We start from the raw sequence: 14,968 nt of genomic DNA on the forward strand, positions 1-14,968 counted from the left end.
CCGGGGTGCTCCCTATTACCCCAGTTTTCCTTTCCTTCCTTTTTGCTTCTGCCAGGTGGCCACAGTTTCAGCATAAAGCTGCGACCACACACCATTTTTATCGTTTAATAATCCTAAACTTTAGTGAGACTCAAAGATTTTTGGAAATTAAAAATGAGACTGAATTTGGTGGCATACTAGCTTTCTAATAAAAACCAAATATCTGCAGGTACAAAGGGAGGTGGATTTATACATCTAGTCTGAAATACCTTGACTAAAGATCAGCCAAGGTTCCCAAAAACTTAAACATAGCTATTTGTTGTTGGTGGGGGGGTTTTCAAGTCTTGGTGACTGCCTGGACTAATCTCTGAAATTTTCTTGACAACTTTTTTGGAAGTGGTTTGCCATTGCCTTCTTCCCAGGGCTGAGAAAAAGACTAGCCCAAGGTCACCAGAGGAACAGAACAGAATAACAGAAGTGGAAGGAGGTCTTCTAGTCTAACCCACTGCTCAAGGAGGACATCCTATACCATTTCAGACAAATGGCTGTCCAGTCTCTTTTTAAAAGCTTCCAGTGATGGAGCACCCAGAACTTCAGAAGGCAAGCCGTTCCACTGGTTTATTGTTCTAACTGTCAGGAAATTTCTCCTTAGTTCTAGGTTGCTTCTCTCCTTCATTAATTTCCATCCAGTGCTTCTTGTCCTGCCCTCAGGTGCTTTGGAGAATAGGCTGACCCCCTTTTCTTTGTGGCAGCCCCTTAGATATTGGAACACTGCTATCATGTCACCCCTCACCCTTCTCTTCATTAAACTACATATACCCAATTCCAGCAACCGTTCTTCATATCTTTTAGCCTCCAGTCCCCTAATCATCTTTGCTGTTCTTCTCTTCTTTTTTATATTGGGGTGACCAAAACTGGATGCAGTATTCCATGTGTGGTCTTACCAAGGCCTTATAAAGCGGTACCAAGACTTCAAGTGATCTATCCCAGTTAATGAAGCCTGGGATTGCACCGGCTTTTTTGGTAGCTGCAGAACACTGTTGGCTGATATTTAAGTGATTGTCCATTAGGACTCCAAGACCCCTCTCACAGTTACTGCTACTGAACAAACTTTCACTTAATCTGTATGTGTACATTTGATTTTTCTTGCCTAAGTGTAATATTTTACTTTTTTCTCCATTAAATTTAATTTTGTTGGATAGGGCTCAATGTTCAAGTCTGTCGAGATCCTTCTGGATCTTAAACCTATCTTCTGGAGTGTTGGCTATTCCCACACTGCAAGGTCTGCAAATTTGATGAGCTCCCCTTCTAGACCCTGATCTAAATCATTTATGAAGACATTGAAGAGTCTTGACTGTTCTTAAGACAGAACCTCGGGGTACTTCATGGCTTCCTTACTTCCACAGATTTAGTTCCATTAAGGACTACACGTTGAGTGTAGTTTGTCATCATCTGATGGTGATGGCGATTTTTTAGCTTACCAGTTGGCTTTTTCCCTAAGGTAGGGCAAGAACTCACAGGATCTTGATTTTTTTTGCCTGGTACTTTAACCACCACAACAAGCTGGTTTACTAAACTAGCTATATGGTCATGGATTATTTTTCAATTGCAGGTAGACCTCAACTTGCAACCACAATTGTGCCAGAATCTTTGGTCATTAAGCAAAGCAATCATTAAGTGAGATGTCTTATGATTGCTTCATTCAACAAGCTCAATCCTGGTTCTCCCAGTTGTGGGTGATTAAACTGAGTATGGGGTTGCCTTATGGACTACAGGACACATTGGCATGCGGAAATTTGCTTTGTGGCAGGAAATCTCAGCTTGGCTACAGAGCCTACTGGAGTGCAGAAACCTCTAAGAAGTCTTAGAGGCCCCTTTTTATTAGCTATTGAAGGAACCAAATTTGGAGCCTTGCCCAGATAATATTGCAAAGATGTTTGACAAGGTCTTGTACAAATGCTTTCATTATCTTATATAAGCAACCAATTCCCTTCCCCCAGCTCTCATCTTTCTGTTGGGCAATAAAATACATATAATTCCATTTATACATATATATATATATTTATTAGCATCATATATTTTATTGCTTTAATAAAGGATTGTACAGAATGTGTTCAAAACTACTTTCTGCTGTTTATACCAATTACAGTAGATGGGTTTTTAACCATTCTTAAAACTTTATAGGCTTAGGAAATGGCTTTCTTGCGATAGTAAATACCACCCCCACCTCAAAATTATAAATAAGGTCATTTGTACACAGGCTCACAGAAATGACCCAGAATAGCTGACACAGAAAGCATTCATTTAGAGAATTAAGTGCGTCTGGTTTAAGTGAATAGGTATTTTCTTCTGTCTCTTATTTGATTACTTCATGAGATGTGTTCCCTTCAGTGATTTAATTCCTCCATTCTTATTGGCTCATTACTTATCTGCTGAGACACTGTTGTGATTTTTTTTCTGTTTTGGAAAGATGTTGTTTGTGTTTGTTACTTTAAGCAATTAGTATCAAACTAGGAGAAGAAAGTATGAATGAAAAAAATAACTCGAGGCATATCTAAACTTTAAAAAAGAAACAAAATGTCCTCTCTTTGTAAAGCAAATCTAGGGCTCATAAGAGCTTCAGTAGAAGGTCTTGGTAGGTGGTAGCACCTGGCTGGCCTTGGCTTGTAGGGCCTGGTTAATTCTTGGAAAGAGATATCCACAATATCCTAGAATTGTAGGTTATGTGAAATAAAAAGACAACGGAGCTTCTTGAAAACCTACATGCAAAAGTCACTAGGGTTCGAGAGGGTAATATCATCATCATCAATATTAACAGAAAGAAACTGAGGGAAACTACTACTTGACATATGTTTTTATCTCATCCATGTCATTGATGATAGTTAGGATTAGGGGAGAAAGGGACATTGAGAGGAATCGATATCTTTGGGAGAGCTCAGTACCCTGGTTTCAATAAGTCGCTGCAAATGGTTCCTCTACCATTCTAGTATCTCAACAAATGGATAATTGAATCACATCCTCTTAATGATGACTAGCTGTTCAAGAAGACAAACTCCTTTTCAATTTAAAGCGGGACAAAGCCCAGACAGGTTTGCTCCACATAATAGAAATGATACTTACAACTGTGATATTTTGTAAGTAAGTGCCTGTATCAACCTTTAATAACTGATTTTGGAATATAATTATTATGCACATATTTGTGTTCTTTTGTTCATTGCTTTTGTACACTACAGATAATTTTTCAAATGTAAAAGAAAATGCAGCTACTTTTATATTTGTATGGAAATGCTGCAGGACACTGAATAGCGGGTGCTGATTAGCTGGCTATGCAACTATTAAGACATGATATGATGAATTTGCAGTGGAATAAAAGCAGCTCCACTCTGGACTTCTTTTCATGGGTCAAAACAAAGAGGGGAAAAACAGAGATAAATAGTTACATTAAGATACATCTGAGAGCTCTGATATACCTTACCTCATCCTTGTACTTAGTAATGTATGAGTAGATCTCATGCAGGGCACTCATGCTGTTGAATTGGCTCAAGTGTAACCGTGATTGCTCTGCCAAATAGGCGCTCATGTCCTGATCACTGATTGCTGGCATTTTAGCTATATCTGCATAATATCTATAAGTGAGGAAAAATAAATCACACTGTTGAAAATAAAGATGTTCAATAGCAGGTAGGAGACAAACTGAGGATAAATCTAGAAAATACCTTAAACGAAATTAACAAGCCTCCAGATCAAATGTAATAAATCTATTCATTACAATGAAGCGATTGAACATAACACATTTAGCCATATTATAGTGTTCTGCCTGCCAAATGTCTCTTCATTTTGTATTCAATTAACCAGACTAGGCCTCTTAAGCCCCCACAGACAGAGAACACAGAATCTCCCTTTACATATCTTAAGACTGAGGGGAATGAGGCAGGGTGCCTGGTCCAAGGTCCGTGTGTGAATTAAAATAATAGGACAGCTTTAAGGAGTTGCTGTGATAAATGGAGGTAAACCTCTTGTTGAGATCTGTTTCCCCCTCTCCTCTCCCCAAACAAGCTTGGATGCAAGGAAATGAGTGAAAGATCCAATCTTTCTGCAGACACTGAAATGCTAGGGCTGTCTCAAATAGGACTTTGGACTGCTTAAGTATTGCTATACCTGGCCTACAAACACAAGCAAAACACAGAAGGATTCCTGAGGGGAAACGACCTGCAGTATAAGATGTCTTGTCTACATTCACTATTGGAGACAGACCTTAATTGTTCCAAAATCATGGTGATGCAAGTAAAGCAAATCACAGACACTCCTATGAGGAGAACTTAATGGAGCTCAGCAGAGCAGCAGAAAGTGACATATTTGGAAATTGTGTTTTATAATCCTATATTTATTAGAAAGTTTATTACCAACTTATGATTACTGCTGTTATGGAAGAAATGGGTTTCACTTAGGAGAGCGAGATACAAGCCCATTTCTTCCATAATATCAATAATCATTATCTAGCATTTATAGAATAGTTTGCAATTTTACATACATCCTAGAATGTAAATATGAAAAATAAAAGATTCATGTTTTAAAAGTCTAGCCATGTAGGAAAGATCCTAAGGGTAATGTTATCTCTAAAATACCACCATAATGTATAATATCGGCTAATATTAAAAATAGCCAGCTAAGCAAGTAGCAAATTGTATTGAATATCAAGGCTATGAGTGTGCTTCAGAGCCTTCTCTGCTAACCATTAAAGCAGCCCCACTTTCTTCAGGTTCTGCACATTAAAGCAATGTTGCTGCTTTAAGAAACTAATCCATTAAAGTTGTATTAACTTTAAAGGATCAAGTTTCACTTTTTTCAAGCTCTCAAAAAAGAGAGCTAATATTTAATGACTAGTACAAAAGTGCTTGCACAAGATCTGAAGTTTTCGTCCTCATCATTTTCAAAGTGTGCCCAATCTCATTAAATATTTTTTTTAAAAAAATCTTAAGGTGATACAACTTGCTGTATGCAAAAGACTGCATCACAAAATACTGTTTGCATTAAGGCTAGCAGCTGAAAATATGGAAAGGACACAAAATAAAGGTTTTGTCCCAGATGTCCTTACCTTGAGAGATGGTGGTATGAAAATGGAAGTGCCCCCCACCCTCTCACAATATTAGTTAACTTTCTGGGTATAGGAAGATCAGGGAGATGACCTTAAAGAAGGAATCTACAGGCCACTAAGGTACAGTATGGAATAAACATGGGTTGAGTCCAGAGAGAATGGAAGGGTGTTACAAAGAGATTCAGACTATCCCAGGGTCTAAGAAGGAAGGAAGGGAAAACTTAGCCAAGCTTCTGTTACGAAAGCTTATCACAATGAAATATAATTCTAGCCATCTATGGAGTCAGTTTCCTGGTCTGTCCATCTTGACACTGGGTTTCTGTAGTCCACATATTACCATGAATAAACAAGAGCGCTCATAAAAATAATGCTCATAAAATTAATGTACGGTAATATCCTTCTCCTTTAATTATTTCTGAAAAATAAGTTGTTAAAACAGTTTGAATTAAAGCTCAGTCACAAATGTAATCTCTAAGTCTAGAACCAGGTATATAGTTTGAACAGTTTACCAAAGCTAACTAATGTCTCTCTCTGTATGTGTATGTGTGTGCGTACACAAACAGACACACAGTCAATTTGTTTAATAAAATAGCTCTACTTATAAATAGAGAGTCTTATTCATCCTGTGTTTCATTATCTATTGTTGTCATCTTTATTAGCAGCAGTGAAAAAAAAACTTCTGGTTTTACTTAAAACATCAGCGGGGTAATGATGTCACTAGCAAATACAATTTTCACATAATAGCACCAGCTACATTGAGTGCCACTCTTTTCAATGTGCAAGTCTCTACCCCAATAGTACACAATTAACAAACCAAGCATACTTGAAGTTGATCAGAATCTCCCCGGTAAAACCACTGAAAACTAAAAACTCTTATCTGTATTATTCAACACAATGTGACTGTATTATTTTCAGGTTGGATCTAATCCAGGCTTTAAATTCCATTGGCAAGAGATTTTTCTTTGCTAATCCTCCTGCAAATGGATTGCTTTACCAGTAGAAATATTCTCAAAACACAATGAAGGTGGAAGGAGAAAGGGGAGGAAGTTATTTTTACTTCTCTGGAGTGCTTCCTTACTCACTACTCCCAAATTCCCCAACCCACCTCACCAATTCATTATTATTATTATTATTATTATTATTATTATTATTATTATTATTATTATTATTATTTTATTATTATTATTATTTTATTATTATTATTATTATATTATTATTATTATTATCTTTTGTTTATTTGTGTATCAAGCAAACATTAAGTCAATAGCAGTCTACATCACATTGCGAAGAGGAGATAAGGTTGCCCCATTACATATAAGAAAATAGCCACAAAGAAAGAAGAAATTCTTACATATAACAAGTAATAAAGTTCAATTAACAACTCTTTTTGACATCCAATTGTACCATTGACTCCAAGATAAATAATATTCTGTGTCCCCCTCACCAATTCTTAAATGCAATTTTTATGAGACTGGGATCTGATAACGGTTGTGAGAAGCATCATTCCCTGTCTTGTTCAACCACTCAAAATTTCAGCTGACACAAGAAACACTTCATTGGGTTCCCCCCCATTCAACGTTTATGCTGGATCCAACCTAATAGAAATAGCTGCCATTGTGAAATCTATGTGCTCGATTACTTATTCATTAGAAGGGTCTGAGAGGAATTGGCAATGCTTACAAAAACAATCACTTTCAATTGTTTCCAAGAACTAAATTTTCTCCTCTAACCCAGGGAGGCTCTTTTATGGCAGGTAACCATCCCAAATTTTCTAGAACTGCCACACCTTTGTTCCTTTTGCAAACCTACTTTGTCTACAGGTGCAAGTACTCACCTTTCTACCCAGCTTTTATAGTTAGGGATGTCCTTGGCATACAGTAGTTTATTGGAGGGAGAGTCTTTCCCTAGCTTGTGCTCAGAAGTTGAGCAGGAGTCCATGAATGTCTGAGCCACCACTGATAGGCAGGCATCAGTAATACTGTTCTTATGAATGTCAAACACGAATTGCGGGTTCTTAATCACATTCACCCAAAAACGTAGAGGTAGACTGCAAAGGAGAAGAAAAGAAGACATTATTCTTAAAAGCTTCAAGTAAGGCCCTTAGCAAAAACCTTTACCTGGTTAAAATATATCAAAGTAATGGGCAGGGATTTAAACAAGTGATAATATATATTGCAGCTGTATATGAACATATTTAGGAAAATTTTACATGTGACTATAAATATATAAATAATTTTAAGGCCATTAGGCATTTGAAAAGTAACAGTGAATATGAGAAATATTTCTATCATGATACTTGTTTTAAATATCCAAAATTGTGCCTGGTAAATTCCATTATTTTTGACACAGAATAGAGCATTTGTCAAAAGTCATTCATGTTGACCTTGGGATTTTATCAGTACCTGTCAACATTTCTATCATTTCCCTATGCTCTTCTTAAACACTTTGGAATTACTGTTAAATGTCAGGGTTCACCAACTTTTCTGCCCTTTGTTAAATCCCTATATTCTATATTAGCCCTTGGAGACTAAATTCTATTAAGAAATGAGAACTATAATTAAAGGAAAACCAAATACCTTCTTGATCCTTCTCAGCTCAGCATTAATTTATCTCTTAACTGAGGCAACCAGCGCAATGCAACTGGCTGTGCTGCTTTTGCAAATTACCCATGTCTATTTTCACAAAACAATGTTATTGAGGTAGAAGGGCTGGATCATAATACTTCCCTTATTATATTGGCTAGGTTGGAAAAAAACACACCAAAATATTGGGAAAACTCAAGTTAATTTAGCGGAAGAAAGTTGAGATGACCAAGTTTCAAAGCACAACACAAAGAATCTCAGGAATACTATCTAATTTTTCACTTCTCACTGGGAAAAATTCTGCATGTCAGGGAGATCCATGGAGACCTTTCCCGCAACTTCTAGGGTGGGGATTTTTTGTGTAAAATAATTCCATTGTCTGATCTCACCTACAGTCTGAAATAGCATAAAAATCTTAATTATCTTAATGAAAACTAGGCCCTGCTTTTCGTATTTGTCTCAATTGCTAAACTCCCACAAGTCGTATAATCCAGGTGTCGGTCATACCTACATCTTTTAATTTCAGGGGATCATCTCTTGAAATTAACTCTTATCCACTGAATTAACAGTACAAAACAAGCAAAGGCAATAGTATGCCACAGCCTGCCTGCTTCCCTGGGCTCTCTGGAGTTGCATCACTGGGATTCTTTCCCTACCCCCATTTTCCTCCCAGAGCAGCTATTTCCTTTAATATAGAAAGCTGAGTGATAAATCAGTTCCAAGTGTTTCCATGCTCTCATAACTCCATTTAAAAAATGTTTCCTTTCCCTGCCTTGCTAATTACTGACAGCTACTGAACTACAAAAGCAATTTGGTTGCTATTTAACAAATACCAGAGATCAGAGTGTATATTCCTATCCCCAGTAACAGTGAAAGGAACTGAGAGAGATCAAATCAGGAAGGCAGCAGCAGAAGAAGAGAAAGTGTCTGCCGCTTCTTACTATTCACTGAGCACGTTAATCCCCAATAGCATGAAATAAATAGCGAGACAGAATTTAAGGCTATGCAAATCAGCATGCAGAGGAGAATAACTTCCCTATCGCATTAGAAAGGTAAATGTGGAATACAGTTCACCAGCAAATTGATAACTGGCTATATAAACAAAAATGCTGCATACAAGATTTTTAACTGCTCTCCTGTAGCTGCCGCTTTTATTGTTTATTAAGACTCTGAATCACTTCAGACTCAAAGATAAAGAGGTGCTCTGAAGCGTGCAAAGGTCTGAATGCAGCACCTGTTTGCAGCTCATTTCAGTAGCTGCCCTGTTTTCAGGCACAGGGTGTCTGCCCCTCCAAGGCAGCCATTGCCACTCCCCCCACCCCGCTCCAAAGGTTAGAATTTCTCCAGCACTCTGAACACCTTTTTGCTTTGAATCAGTACTGCTGCGCAGCCCTATTATTTTGCTGATCTCTTAATGATCATGTTTCCATTATTGGGTCCACATTATTATTCCACATTTTATATTGTGATTTTAGCAATTTATACTTTAATTTAGAAAAAAAGCTGGTTTTGAGGGGGACTTGGCAAAGCAAGATGATGTCCCATAATATAAACTTACAGAAATTTCATTCTGACAGGTCTGTGGTTATTTTTTTTTATTTATTTGATTCCTATAACCTCCCATTTCAACCACTGACTTAGGTATAGGCCAGAGGTCCCCAACCTTTTGGGCACCAGGGACTGGTTCCGTGGAGAAAGGTGTTTCCACGGACCGGAGAGTGTGTGGTTTTGTGTGCTGCCTGCATCCCACGGATGGGGCTTTGCTTGTTTGTGTGGCCCGGTTGCTGGCATGCCGTGGCTCGGTACCAGCCCACAGACCAGGGGTTGAGGACCCCTGGTATAGGCTATATCAGGGGTGTCAAACTCACAACGTCACGTAATGTGTCATGACGTATCGTGATTTTTTCCCCGTTGCAGGAGACGGGGTGAGCGTGGTTTCGGCATGACGCATCTGCCCTGCGGGCCAGCAGTTTGACACCCCTGGGCTATATTATAGCCTAATACAAATGCCTTTTTAAGTGAGAGTATATGTGAGGCTTCCTCTACACCAGGGAATAGAATAACATGAATGCTTTTGAGGCTGCACTTTCTTATGTGACTAAGGTAATTTTTTAAAGAAGCTGAAACTACAATAGGCTGTTTACACTCTTTGAAAGAAACATCTTCCTGTTAGCTACCCCCAACTTTTCACACACCAGCTACAGATTAGATAAGAAGCTGGCTTGCAGAAACAAAACCACTGATCTACCTAGCTGAATATTTATCTACACAATGACCCATTAGGTATCCACTCTGCCTCAGCGTGACCTTCAGAAGTTGGGAAGAGATCTTGGGACTTTCTGCAAGTGCAAGTCATGCACTTTATTGCTGAGCATCTTCTTACCAGTTACTCTTCCAAGTGTGCCTGACATCATAGTCATTGATCTGGTGCTTATCAGCTTGTTCATCCAGGAAGTCAAACATGTACTTGATGGCCAGAGGCAAGGCACTCCCTCGGTGGGCTGTGCTGAAGATAGTCTCAAAAAGGTCATCCACAAACTTCTGCAAAGTTCCCTGGAACAAAAACAAAAAAAGGATATTTATTCAGCATTACTTAATATATCATTCGTGTACACAACCGGAACAGCAGCAATAGAATTAAGGCATTCTTTTTTTTTTCTTCTCAGAAGGGCTAAAATATCTCACTGGTATTAAAACATGCTCTAAAATAAGAAACTGAAGTGTCACCAGTGGATTAAATAAACCCAGTAAAGGAATTTAGAACTGAACCGGGGAAGGTTTAAAAGGACTATAAAGAGAGGAAGGAAGGAAGACATTAAAAATAGGGGGAGCTTCAATGGTACTTCTGCTGAGTTTTTACCATACCCTGTGGACACCCATGTCATATTCATTCATTCTATGCCTTGTCCATTCGCTAAAAATCTTCAATTTAACAATTTACATCCGGTAGTGATATATGATTTTACAGAGAGCAATGCAAATTATTTCAATTAACTACAGCATCACTGCTTTTTTTTTCTTCTTTTCATAATAGTTCCAAGCTGGCTTTTCAAGACAGTGATTTTTTATGAGGAAAGATAAGCCTATAATCCTCTCAGTTATCATCTCATGTAGGATCCAGCTACTGAAGTTTGAAAAACATACAACACATGTAATCAGAATAGTGGTTAAAACTGCGGAAAGATTGTACAGGAGAGAGAAACTGTCACTGCAGACTGCTTTTAGTGTCTCTACGAAGCTGCAAAGGCCACTATGCTAAGAAATCTTAAATTTTGAAAGTGCTTTCAAAGACTGTGCCTTTCAACAGTCGGCAAATATCTAAAATGTAGATATACTGTATTCCTCTCCTTCAGGTTGAGGTAATCCAGGTATCTCCCTGTGAAAAAGGACTGCTTTTAGACTGAGAGAGAGCAAGAAAAATCTATGTTGGAATTCTGAAAGTCTTTTGGAGAGAGTGAGTCAGTCTCTCTCTCTCTCTCTCTCTCTCTCTCTCTCTCTCTCTCTCTCACACACACACACACACACACACACACACACACACGAAGAATCTCTGCTTTCTGACAGAATGTTCAAATTAGGTGTCACCTGTATATTTATAAACCAACCAAATGTGACAAAATTTCTAGAAAGAAAAGAAAGAAAGAAAGAAAGAAAGAAAGAAAGAAAGAAAGAAAGAAAGAAAGAAAGAAGGTTTAGATTTTTTTTGCTGCTCATAGAAGTAGCGAACAATACCCTGGAATGTTCAGGTTATATATATTCTAAAATGGTACGAGTTAAACAATAACAACACAGAAACCAGCATTCTTCTTGCAGATTACTATGATTTATGATTTGGCTGGAACAGATTCAGCTGAGCTGAATTTAGCCCTGCAGTTACCGAGGGATTTTTCAGAATCTGACAACAGAGTACTATTTTGATTTGTTCCAATACAAATCTTATACTGACCATTTGATTTACTTCAGGAATCAGTGTAGCAATTATATTGTGTGCAGTTCAGTGTTTGTGTCATAAGCCACTGGATTTTTAATACTCCTTTGTTTGGTTTTTTGCTGATATGGAATACTTGGTAAAATGAGGGTGTCCATCAAGGGCATGAACAATGAAGCTGGATAAATAGCCCCTAGAGGCCAGAATCCCATCTTGGTTTTGGTAATAACTAGGGCAGAATACTCATCTTTGCAGGTTTATTAGGGATGGTGGTAGATATAAAAAGGCTAGAAATGGGAGGTGATGAGATCAAAGGAATCAGACTACTCATCATACCTGAGGCAGTTGAATCACCAATCATCACTGAGAGCGACTGGCCCAATGGATAATGGACATTATGGATAATGTGGGACTAGATTTCAGTTTCCTGTATCCTAGCCCGGTACATTAACTAATATTCATCTACTGATTATGGATCAGGTTTGTCTCTAACCCAACAGTGGGAATATGGAATCATAGAACTGGAAGGGACTAATCAAGTTCAATCCTCCGCACACTGCAGGATTCACTACACCATCCCTGATAGATGACTATCCAGATGGCAATTCGAATCTGGTGCAATGCATATAATTTAGTGTATAAAGTATATAAATCAAGTTAAGAAAAAGGTGAACACAGTAAGAGTTCTGACAACATGTCATGATGAACAAACTTATAACACTACCTTATAACTAACTTATAACAAACTTATAACACTACCCCAATCTTACAGTAGACCTAGGAGCCATTCTTGATTTACCTTAGTAGCTAGCAGACGAGTCAAATATATTTCTGAGACCATCTTGCTGCCACGATCACCTTCTCGTTGATCCATGTGATCGTGATTCTTGACCAGGTGCCAAAGCTTGGTGCCACTCTCCAGGTCAGGTGTGATCATGGGGGTCCGGGAACGGAGACTGTCAGGGCTGCTAGCTGTCCGGAGCATACTCTCTGTGAGGAAACCACATATAATGGCAACTACCTCTCCCTCCTCCGCTGACTCTTGGCCTCTGCTATCCTCCCTCCACTTCACTTAACTTGCAGCATGGCCTGTCATACCATCAAGAAATATGTTATGCTTTGGGCTACCCTGTCAATTAAACTTCATTAACCAATTGGCCCCAGGAATAAAAGAGATCACTGACTTGTTTATTTATTTTTTCATCCAAAGGATCTGATAAACAATGAAAGAAGCTCATTATAGTTTAAAACCTACTGGCAGGTACCCTTCGATTCTAAATAAATGACTTTTTCCCCCAAGAAAGGAAGGCAAATATACGTGTCCCAGGATAAATGTTATAGGATCCAATCTGGGTCAGTGATCAGGACCAGAGGTTTAGTCTGGTTTCAGACTCATGCTGAAGCTCATCCTCAAGAACTTCTCTTTTTCTGAATCTTTCTGAGGATGGGCTGCAGCACAAGTCCAAAAGCTCAGCAGAATCAACTTCTGGTCCTGGTGACCGACCCAGATTAGATCCTGCGACAATTGTTTTCCTCAACAAAGTAATACTTTTAATGGTTATAATAGACACCTTGCTTCTCTTAATCATGTATCAATAAAGCACATAAAAGCACAGTGACTTTAAGAAAACACAGTGAAGAAATACACATTTTGGAAGCATAACTAAACTGGATAAAGCAAATTATCAGAAGAGAAGAGAAGAAACAACCAGAGGCAAAAGCCTTAACTGGAAGAAGCTGGTTGAATTACTATAAAATGGGCCTAGGTCAATTTAGTCATGCAAAAGCAAGGAAGTCATTCAAAGACGCTTGACTTGAAACGTGGTATCCTTTTTACTCTGCTGTTTCTTAACTTAGGAAGACTTTCTTTCTTAATTCCCAGATTGCTACTGAATTCTAGACAGTAAACTGGGAAGGATGTTTTTTTCATTTACTCACCATATCTGCTAAGTGATTTTGTGAAAGTAGAAGAATTGGAAATGTTGTAGGCAGAGTTCTGCTTGGGCACCAGTGCCACAGATGAACCATCTGTTACCTGTAGAGAGAGAATTACCAAAATTTAAGACTGAAGACGTTCAGATCCACAACCTCTACCTCTCTCACTCCAACCAACACTGAGCTCCCTATTGAAGGTAGCTGAAATAACAAGTTTAACTCCCTATTTGGTGGATTCTCAGAGCCCCTTAGAAAATTTGAGAAGGTAGACACCACATTCTCTCATAATGTAAACACAAACCTAAGAAAGCTTTCTTTTTCTTCTCAATAAAAAACCATTTTCCATTCCTTGGGATTCCCAGATCTAACCTGAGTTTCATCTCCTTTAAAATCTGCCTGGCCCAAAAAAATAGAAAGCTTTTCAGCTTTGTCTAGAATGTGTTCTTATTTCATTCTTGCTTGGTTAGAGCATATTTATTCAATTGTTTGTAGTGGACAGATCAAAGACAAAGCACACAGAAGAGCATATGGATTCTTCCAGGCCTTGTTGGGAAGGATACAGAGAAAGAGAACAATCTTGCACATAATTTTAATGCTTCTTTTGTTAAACTTAAGAGTTAGAAGCTTTCTTTTCATTCTCTACAAATGTGTTTCCAAGATGTATAATTTAGTATTCTTGCTTGCTTTTCTTCCTACAAACATTACCAGGCTAGGTAACATCATCTGTGTACTGATGTTGTCTAGCTTGATAATGAAATGTCTGCAAGAAGAAAAGCAAACTTAGAGGACAGCAAAAACATAACAATACAATCCTGAGCTTTGTATATTCTCCATTATTTAAGACTCATCACATGTGCACAGAATCTAGCCAGGACTTTCATCCTATTATCTCCTGCCAATACTAATTTGATAGTAAAATAAATAACAAGAGCTGTTTGCAATATCTATCTCTCAAATATAAGATAAACATATGTATCTTCTATTCTGCTACCACTATGGCAAAAAGCCAAGGACAACCACACCTGGTAATGAGCTAGAGTGTTGAGCCTTTTCCAGTCATTGTCGATCTTTGTGGTGACATCTTCATCTTGAAGAATTATCCGAGCCATCCTGCCCTGCCGCCACTCTGCACCGATGGAAGAGAAGGGCATGGGGTCACTGGGGATCGTGCTCACTTTGGACAGATCACAGAATGAAAGGCATGGAGAGCATGTGAATGAGGCATGGCGCAAGCCATTTTAAAAAGCCACACCCCATCTAAACCCCATTATGGTCTTGTTGTAGTTAGAAACAATTACGCTAGGAAAATCTGTTTGGGATCTAATGCCATTTTCTCCTTGGTGACTTGGGCCTCCCACTCCTAGGAAGAAAGCAATGGCAAATCAGTTCTGAACTGATTGCCAAGAAAACTGTGGTTGATGGAAGTGAAAGACTGACTCAAAGATAACC

At 38.4% G+C, this 14,968-nt stretch overlaps 1 protein-coding gene across 1 annotated transcript in view; it reads right to left on the reverse strand.

Moving 5' to 3' along the window:
* PLXNA1 (plexin A1) overlaps positions 1-14,968 on the reverse strand; it is a 425,046-nt gene that overhangs the window by 5,700 nt on the left and 404,378 nt on the right. The window contains exons 26-31 of the mRNA XM_083351698.1: positions 14,542-14,645; positions 13,523-13,619; positions 12,384-12,574; positions 10,040-10,209; positions 6,909-7,121; positions 3,455-3,605 (exon numbers count right to left, since the gene is read on the reverse strand). Coding sequence (XP_083207824.1) covers positions 3,455-3,605; positions 6,909-7,121; positions 10,040-10,209; positions 12,384-12,574; positions 13,523-13,619; positions 14,542-14,645 — 926 coding nt within the window. The remainder of the gene's footprint in view (positions 1-3,454; positions 3,606-6,908; positions 7,122-10,039; positions 10,210-12,383; positions 12,575-13,522; positions 13,620-14,541; positions 14,646-14,968) is intronic.

Source organism: Vipera ursinii (assembly GCF_947247035.1).
Source record: "Vipera ursinii genome assembly, chromosome: 2".
Taxonomy (NCBI): Eukaryota; Metazoa; Chordata; class Lepidosauria; order Squamata; family Viperidae; genus Vipera; species Vipera ursinii.